Below are 25,194 nucleotides of genomic sequence, written 5' to 3' on the forward strand. Positions count from 1 at the left end.
AACTCACGTACTTTCTGCAAAAGTCATCCACACTCTGAGATAACTGCTCCCTTTAAAGGGAACCTCACAGTTGACAGGGAAGACAGAAGACCTGCGCTGAACTACATGCTTCTTCCCCTTGCTCTGACACTCCAACAATTTATTGTCAAAAGCCTTATCTACAATTACCTACTCCTAGGAGCACAACTGCTTCATATGCTGACTGCACAGCGGTGACCATTCACAGACGTGACTGTGCTTTTCCAAAGTGTACCTTTGAGCTGATTTGTCAAAGGGAAAGGAAAATTAAGCACTCAATTAGCACTGCATTTTTAGGGCTTGCTTGCCCTTTCAGACACCTTCCCCCAGGAGTGATGGACACAGACAAATCCACCCAAACCTTCTCCCTAGTGCCCCTGTAAATAACAAGATACACATGCACACAGCTGGCTGTTGGCGGGGTACACAATGGGGCACTGACATCCAGCTCAATTTCCAGGCCCACAAAAGCAGGGAGCTAAGGAAACCTAGCCACAGTTCTGGCTTAGGAGGAGCGTCCTACACCCACCAACAAGAGATAGAAGAGGTAGGGTGCCAGGCAACCTAAGAGAAAAACACAGCTACTGCTCCTCAAACTAGTGGACCTGGAGTTTCAGATTTCTAAACTTTTTTTTTCCGGGGGGGGGGGTGCGGGGGAGGGTAGGGAGGAAGAACACAGACCTTTTGAGAATCAGACCAAAACTATAATCCTCTCACCGGTATTAAAAAAAAAAAAAAAAAAAAAAAAAGCACAATTAAGTTCTGCCGGGTTCAGAGACCCCTAATACCATCCATTTGTCAACTCCCCCCAAGAATACTTGAGTACACTGGAAATTACTTGAACTCTGACACCTTTAGCCGTTACGGTTATTTGTCTTAAGTAAGGCCTCTGTCCTCATCAACAGGGTTACAGGTCTAACCTCCTGTTGACAGGGTCTATTTTAAATGACTCCCTCTGCCCTTCTGCCATTCGCCTGCTCGGTTTTAATCCCCCTCCCCCACTGCAAGCTTTCAACAGATTGCTGCCTCTGGACGCCTCTCTACGGTTCACCTCGAAAAGTCAAAGTCTCTCGGTGCCCAGCAGATACCAGCTACAGTAGGCAGCGATCCAAAGTTCCAGCGGCGTCCCAGCCCGCTGGGAACCGCAAGCCCACAGCCCCGAACGCGCCCCGCCCGGCTGCCCAACAACTTGGACCGCGCGCAGCGCCGCCGCCGCGGCCGCCGCTCCCGGGTTAGTCCGAGGGCGTGTTCCTCCGGGAAACTCTTCCCCTCGAAAGTCTCCTCTTTTTCATGTCCCGGTCTTTGCTCACACCCGACAAACCAGGGCTCCGCGATCTGCGCGAAGGGCCTGTACGCCTGGGGAGGGGGGTGGGAGTCATGGCCCCGTGCTGGGGGGGGGGGGGGAAGGGGGGTGGTCAATGTCACGGCCGCTCCCGCCAGCCTCTCTCCTGCGGCAGGGGGTGTGTGGCCGGGGTGGTGACTTCCCCAGGGGTCCGGACCGCGCGTGTGTCAGGGGCCGGGAGCGCGTGTGGCATTCGGGCGAGAGTTCGCACTCACGCGGGCTCTCCAAGTTCCCCGGACTTGGAGGACCCGAGCGCGGATCCCCGGGACCAAGGGACGCTAAGGGGACACTTGTCCCCGGACCTGGGCGCCCGGAGAGAGGTCCGGGGGCGCCCCGAGCGCGTCCCCGGGGGTGCCCGTCCCGCGTTCCGGCCCCGCGCGCACCTACCAGATGAAGTCGGTGCAGTGGCTGCAGAAGGTGGGCTGCTTGAAGAAGCGGGCGATGAATTTGTGGTCCTTCACCTCGTGCACGTTCTTCTGCCTCAGCGCCCCTTTGCGGGCGAACCGGTTGGCCACGTCCTGAGACGCCGTGGAGTCGTTGGCCGAGTAAACGTCAGCCATGGTCCCCCCCAACCACCTCTTGCCTCCGCCGGGGAGCAGCAGCCAAGGAGGGTTGGGGTGGGCGGGGGCGGACGGGGGAAGGGCAGCGGGGCCGTGGGCGACCCCGGGCGGGGGGCGCGAGCCGGCGGCCGGGGTAGCGGCGAGGAGGCGCGGCGGCGGCGGCGGCCGGACGGGCGGCGGCCAGGGAGAGCCGGGCCGGAGCGGCGCAGAGCGGGAGCCGGAGCCGGAGCCGCTCGCTAGCTGGCTGGCCCCACGCTCACTGACAGCCCGGCGCCGGGCGCTCGCGCTTCCTACTCGCGGCGGCAGAGGCGGCGCGGAGTGGCGCCGCCCACCGCGCATGCCCCGAGTGCGAGAGCCGCGCGTGCGAGTGTGGCCGCGCGTGGGGAGCGCGCGCGGGCGTGGGGGCGCGCGGAACAGGAGCGCGCGCGGGCGTGGGGGCGCGCGTGGGGGGTGTGGCCGCGGCGTTGAGCTGCGCTGAGCCGGGAGGACGCGGCCGCGGGTGGACTCGGCGCCTCCGTGTTTTCGCTGCAGCCCGGAAAGGGGAGGAGTCGGCAGCGACCCGGGAAGGGCCGGCTCGAATTTGGGAGCTGAGGAGGCAGCGGCCGGGGGCGGGCCGTTCTTCGCCGCCGCCTTGCTTTTCCTCCCTTTTTCTCCCCTTCCTCTGCCGGGCTCTCGTCGCTCTCGCCTACTCCTCCTCTTCATTCTCCTCTCTTCTTCCGCTCCCTTCGCTCTGCCTTCTCCTCTCATCATCTTCCTCCTCCCACTCTCTCCTGCTCAGCTCTCTCCTCCTCGCCCCGCGCTGTCTCCTCTCCCGGATCGGAGTTCTGCGCCTCTGCTGCGTGGCGGAAAGGAACCCCGAGTTGCGGTATGGGGCTCCACGCACTGCCTCCTTCACCCGGCCCTCGGTGCGACCCGCTCGGACCTGCACTCTCCCTTGGCCCCCCGCCCCCCACACACACACCTGGGTCGTCCCCCGTTTCCCCGGACCCACCGGTATTTCCAAGGCACGATGCCCATGTTTTATCAACTTGTACCAGTTTGAGGTTTTACAAGGCTGAAATGTCACTCTAATTGTGTGTGCCCTAAAATGCCGAACCCCCAGACCAGAATGCTTTTTATAGTTGGCAGGAGTTAGGGAGCAATTTCAAGTAATTGAGCACTGATCCTTCAGCCTAGCTTCAATTGCTATTGACCTATATTTCACCTACTTATTGTATAAACATCTAACATGTATTTCAGATATTATCAGCAGGTAGGAAAGTTAATGAACTTGTCCCAGTTATTTATCCCGTTATTCACTGGTTACAACACCTACAATGTTGATTATTAGGCTTTCTTGGTTTTGTAAGAAACTCCAGAACTTTCATTTAGAAATCACTTTTCATCCTAAACTAATTACTGCAATACTGATAGGTGCAGAGTGCAACCAGTCCATTTGTAAATTGCCAAAAAAAAAAAAAAAAAAATGCTTGAATAGGGCAGCTGGCATGGATATGCAAAGGACACGCATGTGACTGTACCAAGTAATCACTTGCTGAGGATTTATTAGTTCTGCCCCAAGGATGCTAAGATACATAAGAGAAAGAGACATCTTTCATCATGTCATTACGCTTTATTTCATTGTCAGATTCACTAAATTCACCAAACAACTTCATGAACTGAAGACATCAAGACAGAGAATGAGCTGTGTGATCCCTTAAGATGTTAAAGTATCAACTTTTCTAAGATATGTACTATCTTCTTAAGTCATGGTTAGTTATTGCTTAATAAATTTGTAAATTGGGGGGGTGCAAGGGTAGTTCAATGGTAGAATTCTCACCTGCCATGTGGGAGACCCGGATTCGATTCCTGGCCCATGCATTTCCCAAACAAACAAGCAAACAAATGAAAAACCAAACAAAAACACAATATTCAACAAATGGTGCTGCTATACGGGGATAGTCACATGGAAAAATAATGAAATGTGACCCCCACCATACAGCATACAAAAAAAATTGTAAATCAAATACAGCGCAGAGTAAAGTGCATGATTCTTTCCTTATAACCATCATTATCTAAGTCAGTGGTCATTACGCATTTTATAAAAATAAACTTCTTTCTATTTCCCTGGAGTATTGATATAAGGATGGAAGAAAAATTGGGGAGAGGTGGAAGGTGGGGTTGCTGAGGTTGGAGAATGGGAAACCCTGAGCAAAGTAATAGAGATTAAGGGCTAAGAACCAAGTGGGCCTTGGCGGTCTCCTGTATGAGCAGAGTCTCTGCCCTTAGCAGTCAGTGGACCAGAGGGAGAAAATGTCTCTTTCCTTTCAGGTTATTGCTTTGCTTTCCTGCCTATTGATATTGTTGTCCCTTGAGGGTACAGGGAGAAATGACTAAACAGAAGACATCTGATTGATAGTTGGCTGGACAGGAGCATATCAGTTCCCTATATCTTAGCCCAGTTGGGTGGCTGGGGTGGTGGACATGGAGCTGGGGAATTACCAAGCAGTGTCACCTACCCCTCCCCAACAGAGACTGATGGGAAAGTGAACCATACTTGGTCCCTGAAGCTCACCTGAGAAGTCCCCATAGCATAATTAAAATGGTGGGGATTAAGGAAAGGAGAACTGCAGGTGAGAGTGGTCAACCAGTCATGGGCCTTGGTGATTTTTTTTAGAGCCTGCTTTTCATGGCGAAATTGCAAGAAAGAACAGGAAATGGTAGACTGAACGCAGACTGTCAGAATCCTCCTCTGTCTCCTCTATCTTTGAGGAACCAACTTAACATTCTTTGCAGAGATGTGGCCTGGAGATTGGAGATTGGGATCAAAGTCAGAGCATCAAACTGATGACTCTGAAAAAAGAGTGGCTCACATAAAACCAATAACTTCAAGTTATAACTGTTAAATATGTTACCCTATATAGAAAGCTGGTCTATTTTTCAAATAGATGAGGCTGTTTTCAAGTTTGGCAATAGGAATTGTTTAAGGGTGGAAAAACCTTGATTTTGAGGTTTATAGGAACCAAACTCATTTAAAGGCATTGTGTTCAAGGTTTTTGTGAGGGAAGGAAACTGGTGGAATGCTTGGGTAGGTGGTCATTAGCATCACAGTAGTTGGCAGGTCTCAAGAAATGGATAGAGACAGGGATCTAACTGTGAAGCAGAAGTCAAGAGACAGGGAACATTATTGGGTAAGCTTAGGGTGCAGGGTCAGAGTTCATGGTGGGTGGGCAAGTCAGAAGCCCTGGTCAGAAGTTAGCACCAAGGCTACCAGTTAAATTTGTGCAGATTGCTAACAACACAAGAGCACCCAGCCAAGAGATCGAGTAGAGGCTGAAATCCAGTTCATACATTCCTCACCAAGCCATACGTCTTTGGGCCTCTGTCTGTCCAGAAGGGGTACCTTTTTTCTAATTCACTCCAAGATACCATTTGGGCTGGTGGAGACCCTGGTGAACATCAAGGTTGCCTCTGGTTGGTTGTATTTCCCTCTACTGTGGGCAGCCTCCATCGGGTATAGGATTGGGGACTTACAGTCCAAGCATACCTTTGTCCAGGACCCCTTCTCAGTCTCCACCATCTCATAGCATCACGGGCCACACAGGGGTTCAAGCGGAAAACTGAGATATCATTCCTATTTTGCCTTTTATCTCAATCCCACTTCTAATCCACAAGGAAATTCTGTTGACTCTACATCCAAGACTGACTTCACATCTGTCCATGGCCCCCACCCAAATCCAAGCTCCATCATCTCATTCCTAGGCCACTGCAGTCGTCACCTAATTGGTCTTCCTGCTTCTGTTCTTGCCCTTCCCAGTTCAGATTTCCCAGGTAGCCATCTGTTAAAAATGTAGCTAACTGTTTGAATACAATTTATGTATTGAATACATGGAAAGACATATCCTCTTCTTTTATAGGAAGAGACATAGAAAGTCAATTTCCCTTAATCTATTTACAAATAGGTTTTTTTTTCCGAAATAGGAACATGATTCAAAAGTCTAAATGAAAAAAAACTTGTAGGAATAGATATACTACCAGATATTAATCCAGAAGAATAAGAGTAACAAGTACAATGGAAAATAGAGGGAAGTGTCATGAACAGATAGCTCCAAAAAGAGGAAATGCAAATAGTTCTTCAAATACGTAAAGATGCTCAACCTCATTCATAGCAAGATAAAGGCAAATGAAGACCAAATTATAACCCCATGGAGACCTCACAGGTGGGCACATATAAAATTTGTGATAGCACACTGTTTCAGGAAGAGTATGGGAATCAAACAGTTTTATACATCATTGGTAGGACTTTATATTGGCACAAATATGATAAAAAGCAATTTGGCAATAACTATCAGAATTTGAAATGCATCAAACCCTTTGCCCTAGCAACTCCACTTATAAGAATGTATCTCACAAATATACATGCACATGTGCAAAACGGCATATGTATAAAGGTATTATAGCATTCATTTAAATAGCTAGTGATTGCTAAATTCATACAAATACAAGGTTGGATGGTCTTTCTCAGCCTGCATTATGTAGGAAGCAGGCTGATTTCCTCTTCTTCCTCCAAAATATGACAGATGTAATTTCCCTTGGCTTGCAGTGACTATAAATTAGGAAGCAAGAGATGGCATATGGAGGAAGTATACAAAAATTATCCTGGAGTTAGCATTTTATACTTAAAACATCACTCAAGATCACTTCAGCCTTTAGCCAAGGGCATAATGCCTGGATTCTCTGAAAATGCCAGATCCAAAAGGACCCAAGTAACTCCTCATAGCTTTCCAATCACTTTTAAATTAATTGAAATGGGAACCAGTACTTAACTGTTATCTTATGATGCTTTTCTAAACCTTTTTGAGGAAAGGTATCTGCCCAGGTGTCCTGAATCTTTTAACAAGAACCAGTGGGCTCTATGCCCACTATGTATTACGATATTGAGCTTTTTGACGTTTTATTGTGAATTTTTTCAAACATTTGTCAAAACAAAGAGCTTAAGATAAAAAATCCCATGTACCTATCACACAGCTTCAGCAATTATCAACTCATGATGAATCGTGTTTCATCTATCCCCAGCTTTGTCTTTATCTCTAGATAATAGAACCTTGAAACAAAATAAAACATCACAACACACGGAAATTTTGGGGGGTGATGGGTATGTTCATTAACTGATGGTTTCACAGATAAACACATATCAAAATTCATCAAATTGTATACTTTAAACGTGCAGTTTATTTTAAATCAATTATATCTTGATAAAAGTATACATTTTTACAAGGCCATAAATAGCCAAGGACAAAAAAAATTAAGAAGGAAAAAAACAACAATTCAAAGAGCGGTGACTTTTAAACAGTTGAAGAGTCTGAATTGGAGACACAGTCTTAGGATGCTTTGAAACAGAGCTTTAGAATGAGCTGGCATTCCCACCGTCAACTAGCCCACTCTGCCCAGTGGATGTGAGACTCACGTTTATATCTATTCAGAAACACCCACTGAGGGCAGACCGTGGTGGTTCAGCAGGCAGAGTTCCTGCCTGCCATGCCAAAGACCCCAGGTTTGATTCCTGGTGCCTGCTCATGCCAAAAACCAAAACAAATAACAACCATTGATCTCTAAATCTGTATGAGCATCAGGGTAGCTCACTAAGCTGGCTTGTCCTCATTTTATTCAACAACTTCTTTTCTTTAACACCTAACAATATGCCAGGACTATGCTAGTTCCTGGGGCTATTAATATACTTTGTGGTATGTATATTATATATTAATACAATGGAGGGTAAAACAGACTGAACGTTTGCTTTTGTGTAATTTATATTGCACAATCATCTTTGGTGATGGAAGTTGGAGAGGAAAGTTTGCGGATATTGGCACCTAGTAAAATTTCACCCATCATATATACTCACATGTATTCAGTAGTCATCATTTAATACACATGCATAACCACCTTCAAAACTTGGATCCTGTTTTAGTCTGGATGTTTTATGTTGTATACAGCAATGGAGTAAATACAGCACAACTCCCACCAGTAGGCATAGGGCAAAAAGTTCAAGCAAAACTTGAAATGGCTCAGAAGGTATGCCCAACAAGGTTTATGTAGTACATCAGTTAATTATGTATAATGCCAACATCCCCTTGGGTGGAGTTATTTGACAAGATTCAATGCAATGATGACAGCCTGCTTCTTTTGTATACACACATAATATTATTTGTCAAACTAAACAACCTGCAATTGTATTAGTTGTTGGCATGCCCTTAGAACTAGGATGGTGACACCTCCCAAAGCTTTGGACTCTACTCAGATGTCATTTAAATTACCCTATAAGGTGTGGCTCTACCAGCAGGAAAAGGGTAGATAGTATTCAGAAACATAACATATTCAATAAATATTAATTGAACAACTATTACGTGCATGGACACTAAAATGCTGGGCATGAACAGCAAACAAGATGGCTTAAGTGGCAAGGTAAGGGTCAAAGCTTATTTGAAGGCATTTAAGAGAAAAAGGAAGGAGAGAGATTGAAGTCAGAGATTACAGCTTGCTATTGCAAATGGGAGCAAGAAAAGGAGGCTAGGAGAAGATGACAAATGAGATCAAAATAATTTTTAATGGAAAAATAACAGTATGTTTGTACAGTAATGAGAGTGACCTTGGAGGGGGAATGAAGCAGTAAATAGAGTGAATAGCTCCCATAATTAAGTAAGGTTAATCGGTATTTTGGAGCCCAAAGAAAGTGACTATTTTTTTTTAAAGGGCTCAACTGTCAAGCAGAGTCATGACAAGTTCACTGGGTGTCTGAGTTCCATACTGCATTCTCTTTTGGAATCTGGTAACACCCTAGCTGGGTGAGAAGGCAACCTTACATTGCACAGCAAAATATGTCTTCTGTTCAATGGGTAAGTGTCCTTGACCTCTAGGAAACTTAGAATTAAATGTATTGATGGTAAAATAAATTCAGTCTGCAATATTTGTACTTTTGGAGTTGTTTAGAAAAATCTATACATACTTGTGATGTTCAAGAGAATTTTTCATATTAGAGTTTTAACAGATTAACTTTGTAATTCTAACTTAAAAGTATAACTGAGTAACAGATTTAGACTGTGATTTTAAATTGAACTCTTACTGAGTTTGTAAGCAAAAGCAATATTAAAATACTTAATAAGTAACTCTAAATAAGGGAAACTTTGTCAGACAGCTGACAATTTATTATTGTTTATTCTTACTTTACCCAAGCACCTTCAAAGTGATTTGCAAATAAACTAGAAAGATTCATAAGCCAAAGTTAAAAGCTTAAGGATAAACTATATCTTTAAATTTGTAATTTTAATACATTACCCATTAATGTTAAAAAAAAATCCTTCTGAATGTTTTTCTGGGCAAAATAAAAGGATGACAATTCACCCTCAAGCACACAAAAACTCACGTTGACTTACCTGTGGGTAATATTGTCAAAGATTCACAGAATGTAGAAAATTTTCCTATCCTTGAGCATAAATGGAAAAAAAAAATTAGTCCACAAAATTGCTTGGTAGTCCTAGAAAAACATGACCTATCAAATAGCTCGATAGCCCCAGAAAAACTACTAGTGAAATTTCAAAGGATCAAACAAAGTGGATGACAAAAAGCGTTCTCTTTGAGCAGAGCCCTTTTCAGATGGAAGCAATGGAATTCAGTAAGGTTTACTGAGGCATAGATGGACAATGCTCATTTAGATCAATGAAATCTATTTCTTAAATTTATAACATTGTCTCTAATAAATGCCTTCGTGAACACCAGATTATCCAACTCTCTGTAGCTGGCCAAAACTGACTTTAAAACTTATGTAACTTTAACAAGAGAGAAGGATAATTTAAAAACAGAAAACAACATATGGTGAACACAACTCTGTCCCAGGAGTCATTTTCAGCACTTGCCAATCATGAAGTTATTTCATGCTCACATCGTAAGGGGTGGCTGCTAATATCATCCCCATTTAAAAGAGGAGGAACTGGAGACACAAAGAGTTTCAATACCACAAGATGCCCCAGGCAGCAGGCAACAGCAAAGCTGGGGTTGGTTCCCCAGCCTGGCCACTGCCTGCGGGGCCCTGAGGCTGAGCAGGGTCCACCCTACATGGCTGGCACCGTCACCGTCATTTTTCCTGCAGCCCTTAGTTGGCTTGACAAGAATTCTCCCAATTTGGTCCTCTCAGGGATAGGGTAAGAGTTTTTTTTCCAGTTTAGGAGATCTCTTGGTGAGGAAATAAAGCAACTGCTGACAGATGTAAATATCGAAGGAGTCGGATAGAAGCCAAGCCTTCCATCTAGTGGTGTGAGTCTGACTTGGGATGGAACAAGGTGCTTCCAAGGAGCTGGGAGCCGGAACAAACAAGCCAAACAAATATTTCAGTGTATCTGTCTGAATCACATCTATTTGCTAGGTTTTTCTTTCTTTGATATACTGTATAATTTACCTCACAGGCCTTGGGCCAGGCAAAAAGTATGCAAATGAACACAAACTCCAAGACTTGATAGTTTGTTATTCTACAACTATATACATTTTAACTATGTACATTTCAATAATTTAATTTATAGCTCAAATGTGGTTAAAAAAATGACTCTCTGACACTGTCAAAGGTCGGCAAGTTTGCTTTATGGTTTTTATTGTGCGTCCTACATGGTTTCTTTTTATTTTTTCTTTTTTAAATTTATTTTTTTATAAGAGCAGCTGTAGGTTTGCTGAAACATCAGTCATGCAGGAAGTACAGTGTTCCCATATACCCTCCTCTCATACACACAATTTTCCCTATAATTAACATTTTGCATTAGTGTGGCAACTTAGTTACAATTCATGAAACATTATTATAATTATGCTACTAACGTTAGCATACCATTTACATTGTTTTATGCAGTCTGTGTGTGTGTGCCTACACAGTTTCTTAAACACAGATTAACAAATTCACCTACACTGATAAATCTGTTTTTTGGGTTTTTTTGCATGGGCAGGCACCAGGAAATGACCCCAGGTTTTGGCTTGGCAGGTGAGAACTCTGCCAGTGAGCCACCCTCGCACCACCCTGATAAATCTGTTTTAAAGACAACAGAATCTCAGGTACTATAAATGAGATTACAGAAAAACTTGAGACAGCTGCACTTATCTTTTTGCCGTGGACATAATCCTAATAGTAGAAGGTTTATAAAGGAAGTCTCTTGTTTGTTCTAAGGAGTTGGGTACCCGGCCACCAAGACAAAAATTCCTCTGCACACGGTTTCTGTTGCTCTTTGCAAAGATTGAAAGTAACCAGGCAGGGCCCTGGGCAAAGCTGTTGGGATGGCCAAGTTTGTCTCCAAAGTAACCAGGCAGGGCCCTGGGCAAAGCTGTTGGGATGGCCGAGTTTGTCTTCTCTCCATGTACCACCTTTTCAAGTCAGTTGTAGAGCTTTCCCTTTGCTCTCAACTTTTTTCTCTTGGCTCCCGCAGCATTCCAAGCTTCTCTCTCACACACTCTGGAAATTATCGTTTAATATTTAGTCTCAGCAGCTACAAGCTTCATGAAATCCCTTCTTTATATCTCCCCACTTTGTGGCACAGCATCTGGTCTACTCCAGACAGAGGCATAAGCTTGCCATTTGAAGGAAAAAATTACTTTGTTGCACAATACAGTGTTGTGGTGCACATTTATATAAAGTGTGAAAGACAAAATGCTTCACACAGCCTCTACTATCTCTGCCATGCCTGTGCACTCTGCAATTGGTTTTACCAGACATTGAGAATTAAAAGATTAAGTGGTATCATAGCTTAGGATATCTTTTACCTGATCGCATCAAAGAATTTCTTTTCGTGTTTATTCAGCCTCAGGGGGGATCAACAGCTTGTATTTGGTTCATTACAGGGCCATTTAACAGAAAAATAACAAAGAAGCATCCATTCTGGTATTCTTTCCCGCATAAAACATGGCCTAAGGTAGGTTTCCAAAAAAAAACAGAAAAGAAAAAAAAAATAGAGTCTCAATTAATGATCAGAATTTTAACATGGACTGGGAAGAGAGGCTGAGAATATTTCTTGGAATGGCTCTAAGTGGACTCATTCCAGATGTTTCATTACTGCTGATCAGCCAAGGGAAGGCCAAAAAACCTGCTTTTATTTTTTTATGAGAAAGATTGGAACAATAACAGTAGAAAATGTTCATGTATATTGAAAAAAACCCTCAATGGCAAATTGTTATGGAAGTTGCTACTCTTTCGCCATTGTGTGAAAGACTGTAAATGGGGGGCTGTGGTCCCTGGTGTGGCTCACATTCACTCGTGCTAACAGCTGGAGTGCCCCTGGAAGGAGCTGGCTGGGGAGCTGGAGTCTTAGGCCCACAGAAAATCTGACAGTTGGTATAACACTTGGATTCCTCAACTCTTCCTTGGGAGGTTTTCTAGTAGCAGATCAGTAGCACGTGATGGAAAGACAAATCTAGCCTCTAAAAAATATATATCATGAATTCCATGTCTATTATGAGAATTTGTCCTCAAGTAAGTAAAATTTCTGCAGCTTTCCGATAGTATTCGCCATGGCGTTTCAGGGAAATAATGGAAAGAACATGGTTTTTGAAGCCAAATAGAGCTATATATGATTCCCAGCCACAGTCCATATTAGCTGTGTGCTGTTGGCAGATTATTTAACCTCTCTGGCCTTAATTTCCTCTTCTGTAAAATGGAGATAATGACATACATCCCCCCAAAGGCTGCTGAGAGAATCACGTGTGATATTGTATGCAGGGTCCCTGGCTGATAACCTGGCACATAGTGGATGCTCAATATACTTAAGCTTCTTCCCAAGACATAGATATCAGGGATGGAAGAAAGAAAGGATCATTAAGGAAGAAGTGAAAGAAGAAAACAAGGATCAGCAGGAGTAGGCTTGAGAACTTGATGAAAGCATTTCTGTCTTGCAGAAGCCCTTCAGTGCTCCGAGTGCAGATGCGCGCTCGTGCTCCAGGGCTGCTCTGCTCTTCTCCCCGCTGCAGCTCAGACTTTGGCCATTTCATTCCTCATTAGCACCTTCCTTAGGAAGAATAAGGGGAAGAAGCTCAGGGCATCAATTTTGCCATTAACACTCTTGTCAAGATTGAATTGGGAGAAGAAAAGTCATCAAAATAAAGGTAGGGAATTATGTGTACATTTCCATCTCTCCTCTGCCTCTCTTTCCTTCCTCTTTACTCAAACACCTCTCTATAAAAGTCTGCGTCCTAACACCTCCACCTCCTCACCCCTCATTGCTTAACCCTTTCCACCTGCCCTCTACTGCACCCGACTCCCAACCCATCTGCCCTATCGAATTTGCCTTTTCAAACATCCTTAGTACTGTGTGATGGTGACGCCACTGTAAGTGTGATTAACCGCGCAGAGTGTGAGGATGGTTGAAAGCGGAAGGCTGGGGTCGTGTATGTCACCACAGGGAAAGCTGGAGGAACAAAACTGGGCCTGTATAATTCAGCAAAACCCAGGGTGGACAATAGTGGTTAATTGTATTAATATAAGAGGTTCTTATGTGAATTAGAACAAACATACACCACTATTTCAAGGTGTTAATAATAGGGTGTCAATGTGGGGAAAATACAATTAATGTAAATTAAGGTCTATAGTTAACCATAACGTTGTAATATTCTTTTATTAATTATAACAAAGGCACTATACCAAAGCTAAATGTCAATAATAGGGAGGGATATGGGGTATGGGATTTTTTTCTTTGGCAGAAATGAGAATGTTCTCATATGGATTGTAGTGGTGAATGTATAATTATGTCATTATACCAAGAGCTATTAATGGTACACTTAGGATGAATTGTATCTTTTTAAAGGATCATTAGCGACCTCTTGGTTGCCACATCCTATGACCTTTTCCTAGTCTGTGTGATATTGACATGACTAGCCTTTAACCTCCTCTTCCTGATGCTTGCTATTCCCCTAGCTTCTGAGAATGGGGTTGCCTCGTTAGCCTCCATTTGCCCTGTCTCCCTTCCTATTCTGTTCTATGTGCCCAACCAAAATAATATATTCCCAGCCTCCTTTGCAACTAGAAGTGGCCAGTGAGATGTGAGCAGGGTTATGAACAAGAAAGGGCAACCTAGAAAATCATCAACCAAGACTTCTCATACTTGAGCAGACCCCTGGCTATATCCTTCTTTTCCACTCAGCCAGGCCTTTGGAGATCTGAGATCATTAAGGCAAAATTTCCCTGGGATTTAGACCTAATTAAATTCTTCCCTTTCCCTAACACAATTGTGGAGTAAGTATCCTGGGCTGGAGGGGAGGGTGCAGCTGCACTTTTAGGAGTCCCTGAGAAGGGGTATTAGTCAGGGTTCTCTAGAGAAGCAGAACCAAAAGGAGAGCTCTGTAAATATGAGATTTATAAAGGTGTCTCATGCAACCATGGGAATGCAAGAGTCCAAAATCTGTAAAGCAGGCTGTGAAGCTGTCGGCTCCGATGAAAGATCTCAATGAACTCCACAGGAGAGGCTGACTGGCTGGAAAAGCCATGAAAATCCTCTCTTCTCCCTTAAAAGTCTTCAACTGATTGAATCAAGTCCAGCTGATTGGATTGTCTCTTCTGTGGGAGACACACCTTTAGTTGATAGTAGATGTAATCAGCCACAGCTGCAATCACCTGAGTGGTGATTTAATGCACCAGCCTTCCGGTTCATCAACCAGCCATGAAATATCCTTGAAGCAACAGTTAGGCCAGTGCTTGCCTGACCAGACAACTGGGCACCATCACCTGGCCAAGTTGACATCAGAACCTATCCATCACAGAAGGGAAATGGAAAATCCATCTTGAAGAAGAGGGTTTCTGTGTGAAATATGGGCAGTGACCCTTGCTTGTACTTACCAGTGGATGGGGTGTCCTATCCAGAGATTAGAGAGCTGCAGGGAAGGGGGCCGGAGAGCTTGAAATGGAAAGGCCCAACCCTGAGCCATCAGCAGAAGCCAGGCTGCAAATTGGAGGGCCGGCGAGATGGGCTCTTAGCCAAGGCAGTATGGAAATGCCAGGTTCCTGCTGTTGTCTAGAGGTCCAAGAAGGGTTGGGGAAGGGAGGTGCTCAGAGAAGCCCCTGGAAGGCAACTGACCCAAAACTTCAGCCAGAGAAGGAAAGCAGGCTGTGTTAGGAAGCTGGGGGGCTGCAGTGAGGTGTAAGTGGCATGGGAATGACTGTGCAACATGTGGAAGAGCCAAGTAAGAAAAGCTCAATAAAGTGTGTAAATGTCATTGCAGAATACTCTCAGTTAGATTGTAAGACCTTGGGCTTTGGTGAATCACCAAAACTCCCGCTGGTTTCATTTTCTTAGTGACACATCTCCTTGATATGTTGTGGTCACTGAACTGGCTAGTCTGGAAGTCTGTGCCAGTTTACTTAGTCACCTACTAGAAAGACTGTCTTGGATTTCTGGGTGGGAAGTAGATAGATATGGAACGAGCCTAAAAGAGAAGCTGCAGCACAGTAGGGAATTATGTATAAGTCAGGTGAATCCCTGTGGCTTTGGGAAAATTATATTACCCCTCCAAGCCTCAGTTTCCTCTACTATTACAAAATGGGAATAAAAAAGCATACCTCTGAGCTTTGATGTAAGGAGACAAGTGAGTTGATGCATTAAGCAGTGGTTCCCAAACTTCAACCAACTGGAGGGATTGTTGAAATGCAGACTGCAGGGCCCCATCCCCCAGAGTGTCAGTTTCAATAGCTTTGGGCAGGGCCTGAGAATCTGCATTTTGAATAAGCTCCTGGGTGATGCTGCTGCCAATCCTGGGATCACACTTTGGGAACCATGACTTAAAGCGTTTCAGCTCTTTCTGAGGCTGATACATGGATTTAATGGGTTACCTTCTTCCTGTTCATGCAATCAGTGGGTGTCTCTGACACAAGGTTCAGCCTTTCAAATGGCCTTTTCTGCAAAAATACTACTAGTGATTGTTCTGTACTTGAGATGTCAGTCTGGTTTGCAAACAAGCCACAATGTATATTATAGTCTTTGTTTGGAGAGATGGTAGTAACAGAGATAACATTCATGCAATACTTTCACAGGTATAATTTCATTTGCTCTTCATCAAAACTTTATTTTGTAGATGAGGACACCGAGGTTCAGAGAAGAGACCTGGCCAAACTCACACAGGTGGAAAGTCATAGAAGCTCAAATGTAACTCAGGTCCTCTGCCCTCTAAGCTGTGTCCTTCCCATCATGGTTATTGTTATTCTTGGAGCCCAGTAAGAAGGGATTTTTCTGTTTTCCTATATTTCAAGGGCCATCAATGTGTGTCAAGTCCATGAGTTGAGTGACTTTATCACACCCAGCCACCAGCATGTCACGGAGAGGGCTGTTTTCCTGGGTTCCTCACTGAGGCTCCATTTTAAACCAAAGAACAAGCGGAAGCAGCTCATTATGCAAGGATGCTGCCCTATCCCCAACTCTCAATAGGATGAACCCTCCGCCAAGGGGATGGTGTTTCAAGGATGAAAGCATTTAGAACCCTGTTCATCTGCTATGATTGCTGAAAAGCAAAATGTAAATTACATTTTATCCAGGGACAAGGAGAGCCAACCACTCCCCAGGAATGGGAAGTTCCTAGGAATGAAAAAGCAGTATCTGGCTCCATTTACCAGTAGGATGTGGAGCCAAAAAGATACTTTCATTTCCATGCAATTACTGAATTCCCGGTTTGCTGGGAGGGGTGCCGTAGGGAGGGCAGGGCGAGGTAAAGAGGACTGGCATTGGAACCAGACGAACCCGGCTGTTGTCTGGGCTCCTCCACTTCCTGACAACCTCTCCAGAGGCCCCCACCTCTCGGGACTGTTGTGAGGATTAAATAGGACAATGCTTTAGAGTCCTGTTAGCATGGTAGGCACCCACCATTCCGTCCTCTTCCTTTCTCCGTGGCAGGCACCTGGTAGTGGCCTCTTGCCTTTTGTTGTTGTTGTTATTTTGTTTCTTCTGCCTTCCATCAGAATACTCCTTTTATTTGGGGATGAGTCTTGGGGGCAGCAGGCTTTGCCTCCCGTCATGGAAGGTGAAGGGGCCATATGCTCCCTCGCCCTGACAGCTGGAGAACAGGTTCATGACAACACATGTCCGGTCACCAGCTTTCCCGTCTTTTGTGTTGGCTGAAAGCAGAGCCAGAGACAAGGACTTGGGTGTGGGGAGTTTCCTCCAGAGGCGATGGCAGGAAGCAGGTCTGCAGGAGAGGGCAGTCGCACCTGCAGGACACTGAACCCATCTGAGCAAGAGGATAGAATGAACCTCACACAGTCCCTGAACAATGGAAGGCTGGGGCCCTGGCTGAGAACAGACCCTGGAGGGTGTTAACTCTCGCATCGCTTCTGGGCTGTGGATTGAGGGCTGAATAAACTCCCCTAGGTTCAGGCAGGAGAGCAGTGGCTGCTTTAGTGGGAGAGCCAGTATCTCCTCCAGCTGCATCCACGAGACGTGGGCCACGGGGGAGTGGTGAAGAGCACCCAAATGCTTGCTGGGATGCTGGATCTCAAGGGAGGGGCATAAAGACTAGGGATGAGTGGGCAGTCATCAAGGAGGTTGTGTGGTGAGTCCTGACTCTGCATTGCTCCCTGGGATGGCCCTTGGTTGGACTTCCTGCAGCCTGGGCTCCCTCGGCTTTGCTGTTCCCAAGCCTGATTCTCCAGCCTTCCCATACCATCTATGAGCTCCCTGATAGCCTTCCAGTGCATTCTGTTTGTGCACATGTTTGTCAGAGTGAACTTGTTTCACTTGCAGCCCAGAACCCTGACTCATGCATATCTGGAGTAGACGCAGTAAAGTGGAAGTTTCACAGTATTTCCTACTCTCACCATTTAATAGCGCAAAATCTAGGGCCAGACTTAATATTATGGATGTGACTGAGTGTTTTTAGGCAAGATTAGGCCTTTCTCATGAGCAGAATTAAACTGGTCCAACTGAAGATTCATGACAACTAAATATGTTCTTGGAAATGGTGGGGATGGGGAGGGGGGTACTTCCTCTCCCATTCACCATCTAGATATGCAATTGCCATCTAGATATGCAATTGCCATCTAGATATGCAATTGCCATCTAGATATGCAATTGCCATCTAGATATGCAGTTGCACAGGGTTGTCACAAGCCTTCAATTGTGAGCAAATCTGTCTTTTCCCACACTATGCCCAGGGAGAAGGGGAGGGAGCCATTTCAGCACTCAAAACCACAGCAGGACTAGGAAGAATTACTAAGGGGGAAATAAAAACACAGTCTTCAACTTGGGTCTTCTCTCGATCCCCTAACCACTCCCATTCCTGGGAAGGAAAGGCTTATTGCAGAGGGGCCTGTGGAAATAGCCAGATTGGGGTGGGGGGGGGTGTGTGCAGCTGGATGGGAGTGTGGGAGGCAGAAACTGACCTGAGAGGAAGAGAGCCCTCCCTCAGAGAGTGGGTCAGAATACACCCTCACGTGCAGGAAACTTCAGGTTCATGAAGAAGACCTTTGGGAAGGGGCAAGGGTCCCTTAGCAGCCATGCCCGAGAAGCAGGGGCCAGGGCTTGTCTGCAGCCTCACGGAGCCCAAGGGGCAACTTGTAAGATGGAGGCCACAGTAAAAGAAGGCCCAAGCCCAGCCCCCCCTGAAGCCTGAGAACTCCTATGACCAAGAGAAGGGGTGGGGCCCTCGAGAATCTCTTGATTGAACTTTCTGCCAGCCATTGGGTAAGGGTCCTGAGCCATTTAAATTGGCTACTCCCAATTTATCCTAATATTAAATCATGCATTAATGTAGTACACTCACTACAGTTGATGAACCTTCACTGTAGTCTGTAATTGTGTAGCCAAGTCAGGTGCATAATTACTTTTATTGCTAAGCAATTTCCGTAAGCAAATGACGTCCAGCAGAGCTTTGCTTTAGATCTAGTGGAGTGCACTCTACACTTGACTCCTGTTTGAAGCCATGGGCTCTCTCTCCCACACTTTCCTGTTGTCACCTCTTTCTGGTTGCTCAGGACCACACCAAGCCTTTTTGAATCTCCAACCAATTGTCACTCCCCGGTTAGGGCTGCCTTCTATTGCTCAGCTTGCTGGGAGCCTTCTGGGACCTCAGCACCATCCCCTCCTTGCACAGCCACTTCAATGATTTGGACAATCAGAGCCAGCTAGAATCCCCCAGCTCAGAGGTGCTCAAACCTGTTGACTAGTACAGACTAATCAACAGGTACTCTCTTACTAACCTGGTAGGACATCAAATAAATTCCCTTGGGGGAAATCTTTGTTATTATTTTTATTCTGGTAACATATTTACAACATAGAATTTCCCATTTTTAACACTTTGAGATGCACAGTTCAGTGGTTTTAATCACATCCACAATATTGTGCTACCATCACCACCATCCTGTTACCGAAACCTTTCCATGACCCCAAAGAGGAACTCTGCACCTTTAAGCATTAACCTCTATTCTCCACACCTGCGCCCTCCCACGGGTGACCTATAATCTACTTTTTTGTCTCTATAAATTTACATATTCTAGTTATTTCACCTAAGTGAGATCATATGCTATTTGTCATTTTGTGTCTGGCTTTTTTTTTTTAAAGAAAAGTTATAGGTTTACAGAAAAATCTTTCAAAATACAGTTCCCATATACCACCTCTCATCGACACATTGAATTAGTGTGATACATTTGTTACAATTGATGAAAGAACATTTTTATAATTGTACTCTTAACTGTAGTGATAGTTTACATTAGGGTTCACTGTTTGTGTTGTACAAGCCTATAGTTATTTAAAAAAATTTTAATTCTAATAGCATATACACAAACTAAAAGTTCCCCTATTAGCCACATTCAAAGGTATCATTCGGTGCTGGTGATTACTTTCGCAACGTTGTGCTACTGTCACTACCATCATTACCGAAACTTTTCCATCACCCCAAATAGAAACTCTGTATAATTTAAGAATTAACTCCCCATTCTCTACTCCCACCCCAGCCCCTGGTAACCTATGTTCTAGTTTCTGACTATTCGAATTTGTTTATTCCAATTGTGTCATATCACTGAGATCATATAATATTTGTCCTTTGGTGTCTGCCTTATTTCACTCAACATGATGTCTTCAAGGTTCATCATGTAAAATGTATCAGAATTTCGTTCCTTCTTTTATTGCTGAACAATGTTCCATTGTGTGTGTGTGTGTGTGTATACACTGTATATATTCAGTGCTAATACCACCAGCTATTACAGACATACCCAGACTTCTCATCACTCATCACATATAAACATTCATTTTGTTTATCCATCCATCCTTTAATGGACACTTGGGCTGTTTCCACTTTTTGGCTACTGTGAATAATGCTGCTCTGAATATTAGTATATGCTTTGTTAAGCTTATATAGAGAAAGCTCTAGAAATCGCAGAGCTAAACAAACACCCATACCCCACTCCCTTTTTGAACTCCCTCTTGATATCTTTTGAAATATGAAATCCTCACTAAAGCAGCTGACCCAGATAATCAAGCCCCTGGTTCATTACATTTGCCCCTAAACCTGCCCCTAAAATATGGACAAACCCTTGTCCAATCAGTAGTAGTTGGTAGCTTCCTTTTGATGTCTCTAAAAATTATTTGTCATCCCAAGAATCCAGAAGCAACTTCCTTTCTTCCAAGGGATCTGGCTTCCTTGCCTACTAGCAAAACTTTGTGTCCCAAATAAAATGCTGTAGTCTACAAACTTGACTCTGATTTGACTTTTGACACCCTTGCGGGGACTTAAAAAAATACCTCCAGATCTGAACTGACATCCAACTGAACTGGTGGCTCCAGGGGTGGGGCCAGGGGTCAGTATGTTTAATAATATCCCCAGGCAGTTCAGAAGCACAGCCAGGTTGGGGAGCCATGGCTTGCCCACAGCTTCTCGAACTGTGCACTTCTTAACCACAGAGGACAATCAGCTGGGAGCCCCCTGAGGAGCCTGTGTCCATGGCTTAACTGCCCACTAAAAGCTGAAATGTCTTTGATGTACAGTGTTTTGTCTTAAAACTCATTTGTATTCTGATTTCTACAGTGTCAATTTGACCCCCCTCTTTGCTCATTTTGATTTGATCTCAGTGCTAAAAACACCAGCTATTACAGCCTTACCCAGATTTCCCATCACTCATCACGTGTATACATTTCTACTTCCAAGTTTGCACAGGAAGGTAAATATGGTGCTGGCTGCCTCATTTAATAAAGCAATCTCACCCTCACAGCGACATGCACAGTAGATATGATTCCTTCTTTATAAATGAGGAAACTGAAACTCAGAGAAATGACACAGTTAATGACACAGCCGAAATTGGAGCCCAGTTCTAATCGATTCTCAAGACCATGCTCTTTCCAGTTATTATTTAGCTTCCAAATAGTGGAACGGCTGGGAAGTGGGAAAAGGACTAGACAAATATTGTTAGGTCATGGAGCATAGACATGAGATAATCAATGGAGGTTACAAATATACACATTTTGTCTTCAGATAACGGGAAAACTCTTATCAATGGAGCCAACACAAAAGAAAATGGGACCATCTCACTAGATGGTGAGTTACCCGTCTCAGCAGGTGACTAAACACAGGCTATGCAACCAAGTGCCAAAGAAGCTGATTTCTCTTAGTCCCCAATAATTTGGTTGGTGTGGTAGTTAGATTCAGTTGTCAACTTGGCCAGGTGAAGGCACCTGATTCTGTTGCTGTGGCCATGAACCAACGGTACGTGAACCTCATCTGTTGCTCATTACATCTGCAGTCGGCTAGGAGGCGTGCCTGCTGCAATGAATGACGTTTGACTTAATTGGCTGGTGCTTAAATGAGAGACCACAATGTAGCACAGCCTAAGCAGCTCGGCATTCCTCATCTCAGTACTAGCAGCTCAGCCCAGGCCTTTGGAGATGCAGAAAGAAGTCACCCCAGGGAAAGTTGCTGGAACCCAGAGGCCTGGAGAGAAGGCCAGCAGAGACCATCCTGTGCCTTCCCATGTAAGAAAGAACCTCAGTGGAAAGTTAGCTGCCTTTCCTCTGAAGAACTAACAAAATATATCCCCTTTTATTAAAAGCCAATCTGTCTCTGGTGTGTTGCATTCCAGCAGCTAGCAAACTAGAACAGTTGGGTAAGGGCACAGGTGGAATAGAAACAACAATTTTCATTTACTAGTTTTAAGATTATGCCAGAATCACCTGGAAAGCTTAAAAACAAAACAAAACAACAACCTGGATTTCTGAGCCCCATTGCAGAGACTGATTCACTGAATCTGGAGAGGACTCAAGGGATGAACTTTGGCAAGTTCTTAGGGAGGTATTTGAACCTCCCTAAGAACTTACTAGTTCTTACTATTCTTAGTTCTAGTAAGTTCTAGTTCTTACTAGTTCTTACTATTACTAGTCCAGTAACTCTAACCACAGCAGGGTTAGAGCTACTGGACTAGTAATAGCTAAACCCCTCCCCCCACCCCACATGAGATCTCTGAGATTTTAGGGCTGGGGGGTTCTCAGCCAGACCGCTGAAGTTCCGACTCATTTATTGAAGAGACAGTGTCTGCAATGAATGGACTCTAAGGACTGTTAAGTCTCTGAGACACAGAGGTCAGGGGTAAAAGGTTGCATCTTGCTGATGAACAAGCACTGAAGAGAAACATTAGAATGGTGAGCCCTCAAGCCCATTAGCATCATGAAACATTGCCACGCTCATGAAGAGGTAATAAAAGACGTTTTCCTGGCTGCAGAAGTAGCTAAGGCTGGCTCTGCCCCCTTTCAATGGCCAGCCTTGCCGTCTAGCTGCACATCTGCCCCCAATTCAACTCCCCTCTCCAGCACTCCCTGTTCCCCACCTGTCCCCAGCACTCAGTCTCTGGGGCATGGATGTGGCCTGGAGTAGAAGGGGAGGAGAGACATGGCCGTGAGAAGCAGGCACAGGGCAGGCTGGCTCTCTCTAGATTTAGTAAGCACATGAATGACCAAACCACCTGGGATTTTGTTAAAGTGTGGATTGTCATGAGGGGAGGAGGCTAGAGATTCTGCATTTCTACCAAGCTCTAATGTGATGGCAATACCTCCCTCTGCTGCTGATGTTGCTGCTATGGGGACCACACTTTAATAGCAAGGGTGAGAAGGTTCAGAGGACAGATTGGATTTAGAATGCCTGGGTCTGAATCCCAGCTCTACCTCATAATAGAGGCAAGTCACTTGATCTCTGTAGAGGGAAGTGTTAAGTATTCGAGGAGGATGATATATACAACTTACTCTCAAATGTTTAGGAAATGGATGGATGGATGAGTGGATGGATAGATGGGTGGATGGATAGATAGGTAGATAGGTAGGTAGGTAGACAGACAGACAGATAAATAGATAGATGGGTGGATAGAAAAATGGGTAGATGGATAGAATGATATAGCAAAAACGCAGCAAAATGTTAAAAGTTGGTGGATCCGATCTGGATGGGCTCTATGTTGGAATTCTCTGTATGGGTTTTGTATTATTTTTGAAAATCTCTTGTAAGTTTGAAATTATTTCAAAATAAAAAGTTTATTTGCAAAAACAATATATAATCTCTGTTTCTGCATTTGAAAAAGGGGGAAATAATAGTACCTCTATCATAGAATTGTGAGAATTACACAAGACAGCATATGGAAAGCACTTAGCACAGTGCCTGGTACCCAGAAGGAACTGTGAGCAGATTAAAGAAGAGGAGTCGCTGGTGGGGGAAGAGTTGGGAGGAGATTCAGGCCCAGACTTCTGGACCACAAGCCAAGGTGGGCTGTGTGCGTGGTTGTCTCTCCTGCTGCCATTTCTCCACCACCACCATGTTGGCCCAGCCCGCAGATGTGCCACCCTTAATGAGAGCTCATGGAGAGTGCTGCTGCTTTATGACCTGCACTTGTCCTGGGGCTTGTTTGCATGGTGCTGGTATAAAGGCCCACAAGGCTGGTGGGAACCACTTAAGGGCTTTCTGCGAACTTGGTGCCACTGCATCTGCTCAGCATCCATGCCTCGAAGCGCTTTAGATCGCCCATCCCTAAATTACTGCCCTGCTGCTTCAGTCCCAGTATTAGAGAAGCCAGTAATGAGTCCAGCCTGATGAGGAATTCAGGAAGGAACATTCTTTTCTTTCCCCTGGTGAGACTTCACTGACATCCTAGGCAAGACCCAGTGGGCACTCGGAATTATAGTCATCTGGCCAGCAGCTCTGGCTTCCCACTGACTGGACACATGCAGTGTGTGGAGAAGGATGCTTGCGGGACGGAATTCTCATGCAAGCCTACTGGCCTGCTCTTTTAGCCAATTTCCTGAATTATCTGAACCCCTCTTAGTCCTATTTTTCCTGGACATTCAAGACTCTGATATGTGGTCTCCTAGTTCATCTTTTATTTGTAACATCAAAGCCTGGTATAACACAGGGAGCAAAAAAATCAATGTTAGAATGTTGCAAAAAATAATATAAAAATCTTCCCTACTAAGTGACCAATCTCAAGTTAACAACAATGGCTTAGGAGATGTTTCCAGTCTCTTCTAGAGCAGTCTCACCCGGTCTCTTTTATTTATCAGCAGGATGAGTCATGGGGCGGCTCCTTCAGGATTCGAATCTGTTATTGCAGGAGTCGTATCGACTTAAACCCAAGCTTCAGGCCTTTTCTTCATAATTGGATCAGGGGTCAGGACCGCAAGTCTCTCAGTTTCCTACCTTTGAGCTCTGGAGGCTGAATTCTAGGGCTGCAGGTAATGGGGGTCCTTTAACCTTAAAAACGGGACTAGAGGAAAGGCAGGGTCACAGAGCCAAGGCCAGCTGATGAGGTAGCACTGCCCCAAGGAAGACAGTCCTCTGCCTGGAAAAACTGTGCAGTGACCACTCCAGCAGACAAAACAGCTCCAGATCCTGAACTTTCTTTAACTACCTTTTACTGCTTTTTCTGATTGTGATATAATTTTAAATAATTGTTGTTCCCTTTTTAATAGTTTTTCCTATCTCCTCCCAGACTATTAGCCTGCCATTTGTTACTGTTGGCTCCCTTTAATATGTTTCCAGCAACATCCACCTCTCATTTGTTATTTCTGATTCAAGTACAGACTGGGAAACCACATAATCCAGTTTATTACAGTTGTGTGAGAAGAGGAGCCCCAGGACAGACAAGCACTTAGCAGATCAATACCCCTGTTAGGATAGAAATTCTGGTGGATCGTGGAGGACGCTTGGGCTGTGGAATGAGATATACCTAAGTACAAATCGCTTCTCTGATGTACTGATCTTGGGAGCTTTCAACAAATCACCTTATCATCCTCACCTTCAGTTTCCTCAATATAAAGCAGAGATAAAAACCCATAA

At 44.7% G+C, this 25,194-nt stretch overlaps 1 protein-coding gene across 2 annotated transcripts in view; it reads right to left on the minus strand.

Annotated features, from left to right (window-relative positions):
• PRKCA (protein kinase C alpha) overlaps window positions 1-1,988 on the minus strand; it is a 446,150-nt gene extending 444,162 nt beyond the window's left edge. For both annotated transcript variants that reach the window (XM_077163627.1, XM_077163626.1), the window contains exon 1: window positions 1,748-1,988. In XM_077163627.1, coding sequence (XP_077019742.1) covers window positions 1,748-1,920 — 173 coding nt within the window. In that variant the 5' untranslated portion in view covers window positions 1,921-1,988. The remainder of the gene's footprint in view (window positions 1-1,747) is intronic.
• Window positions 1,989-25,194: the final 23,206 nt, after the last annotated feature.

This window comes from Tamandua tetradactyla, chromosome 6, assembly GCF_023851605.1.
Source record: "Tamandua tetradactyla isolate mTamTet1 chromosome 6, mTamTet1.pri, whole genome shotgun sequence".
Taxonomy (NCBI): Eukaryota; Metazoa; Chordata; class Mammalia; order Pilosa; family Myrmecophagidae; genus Tamandua; species Tamandua tetradactyla.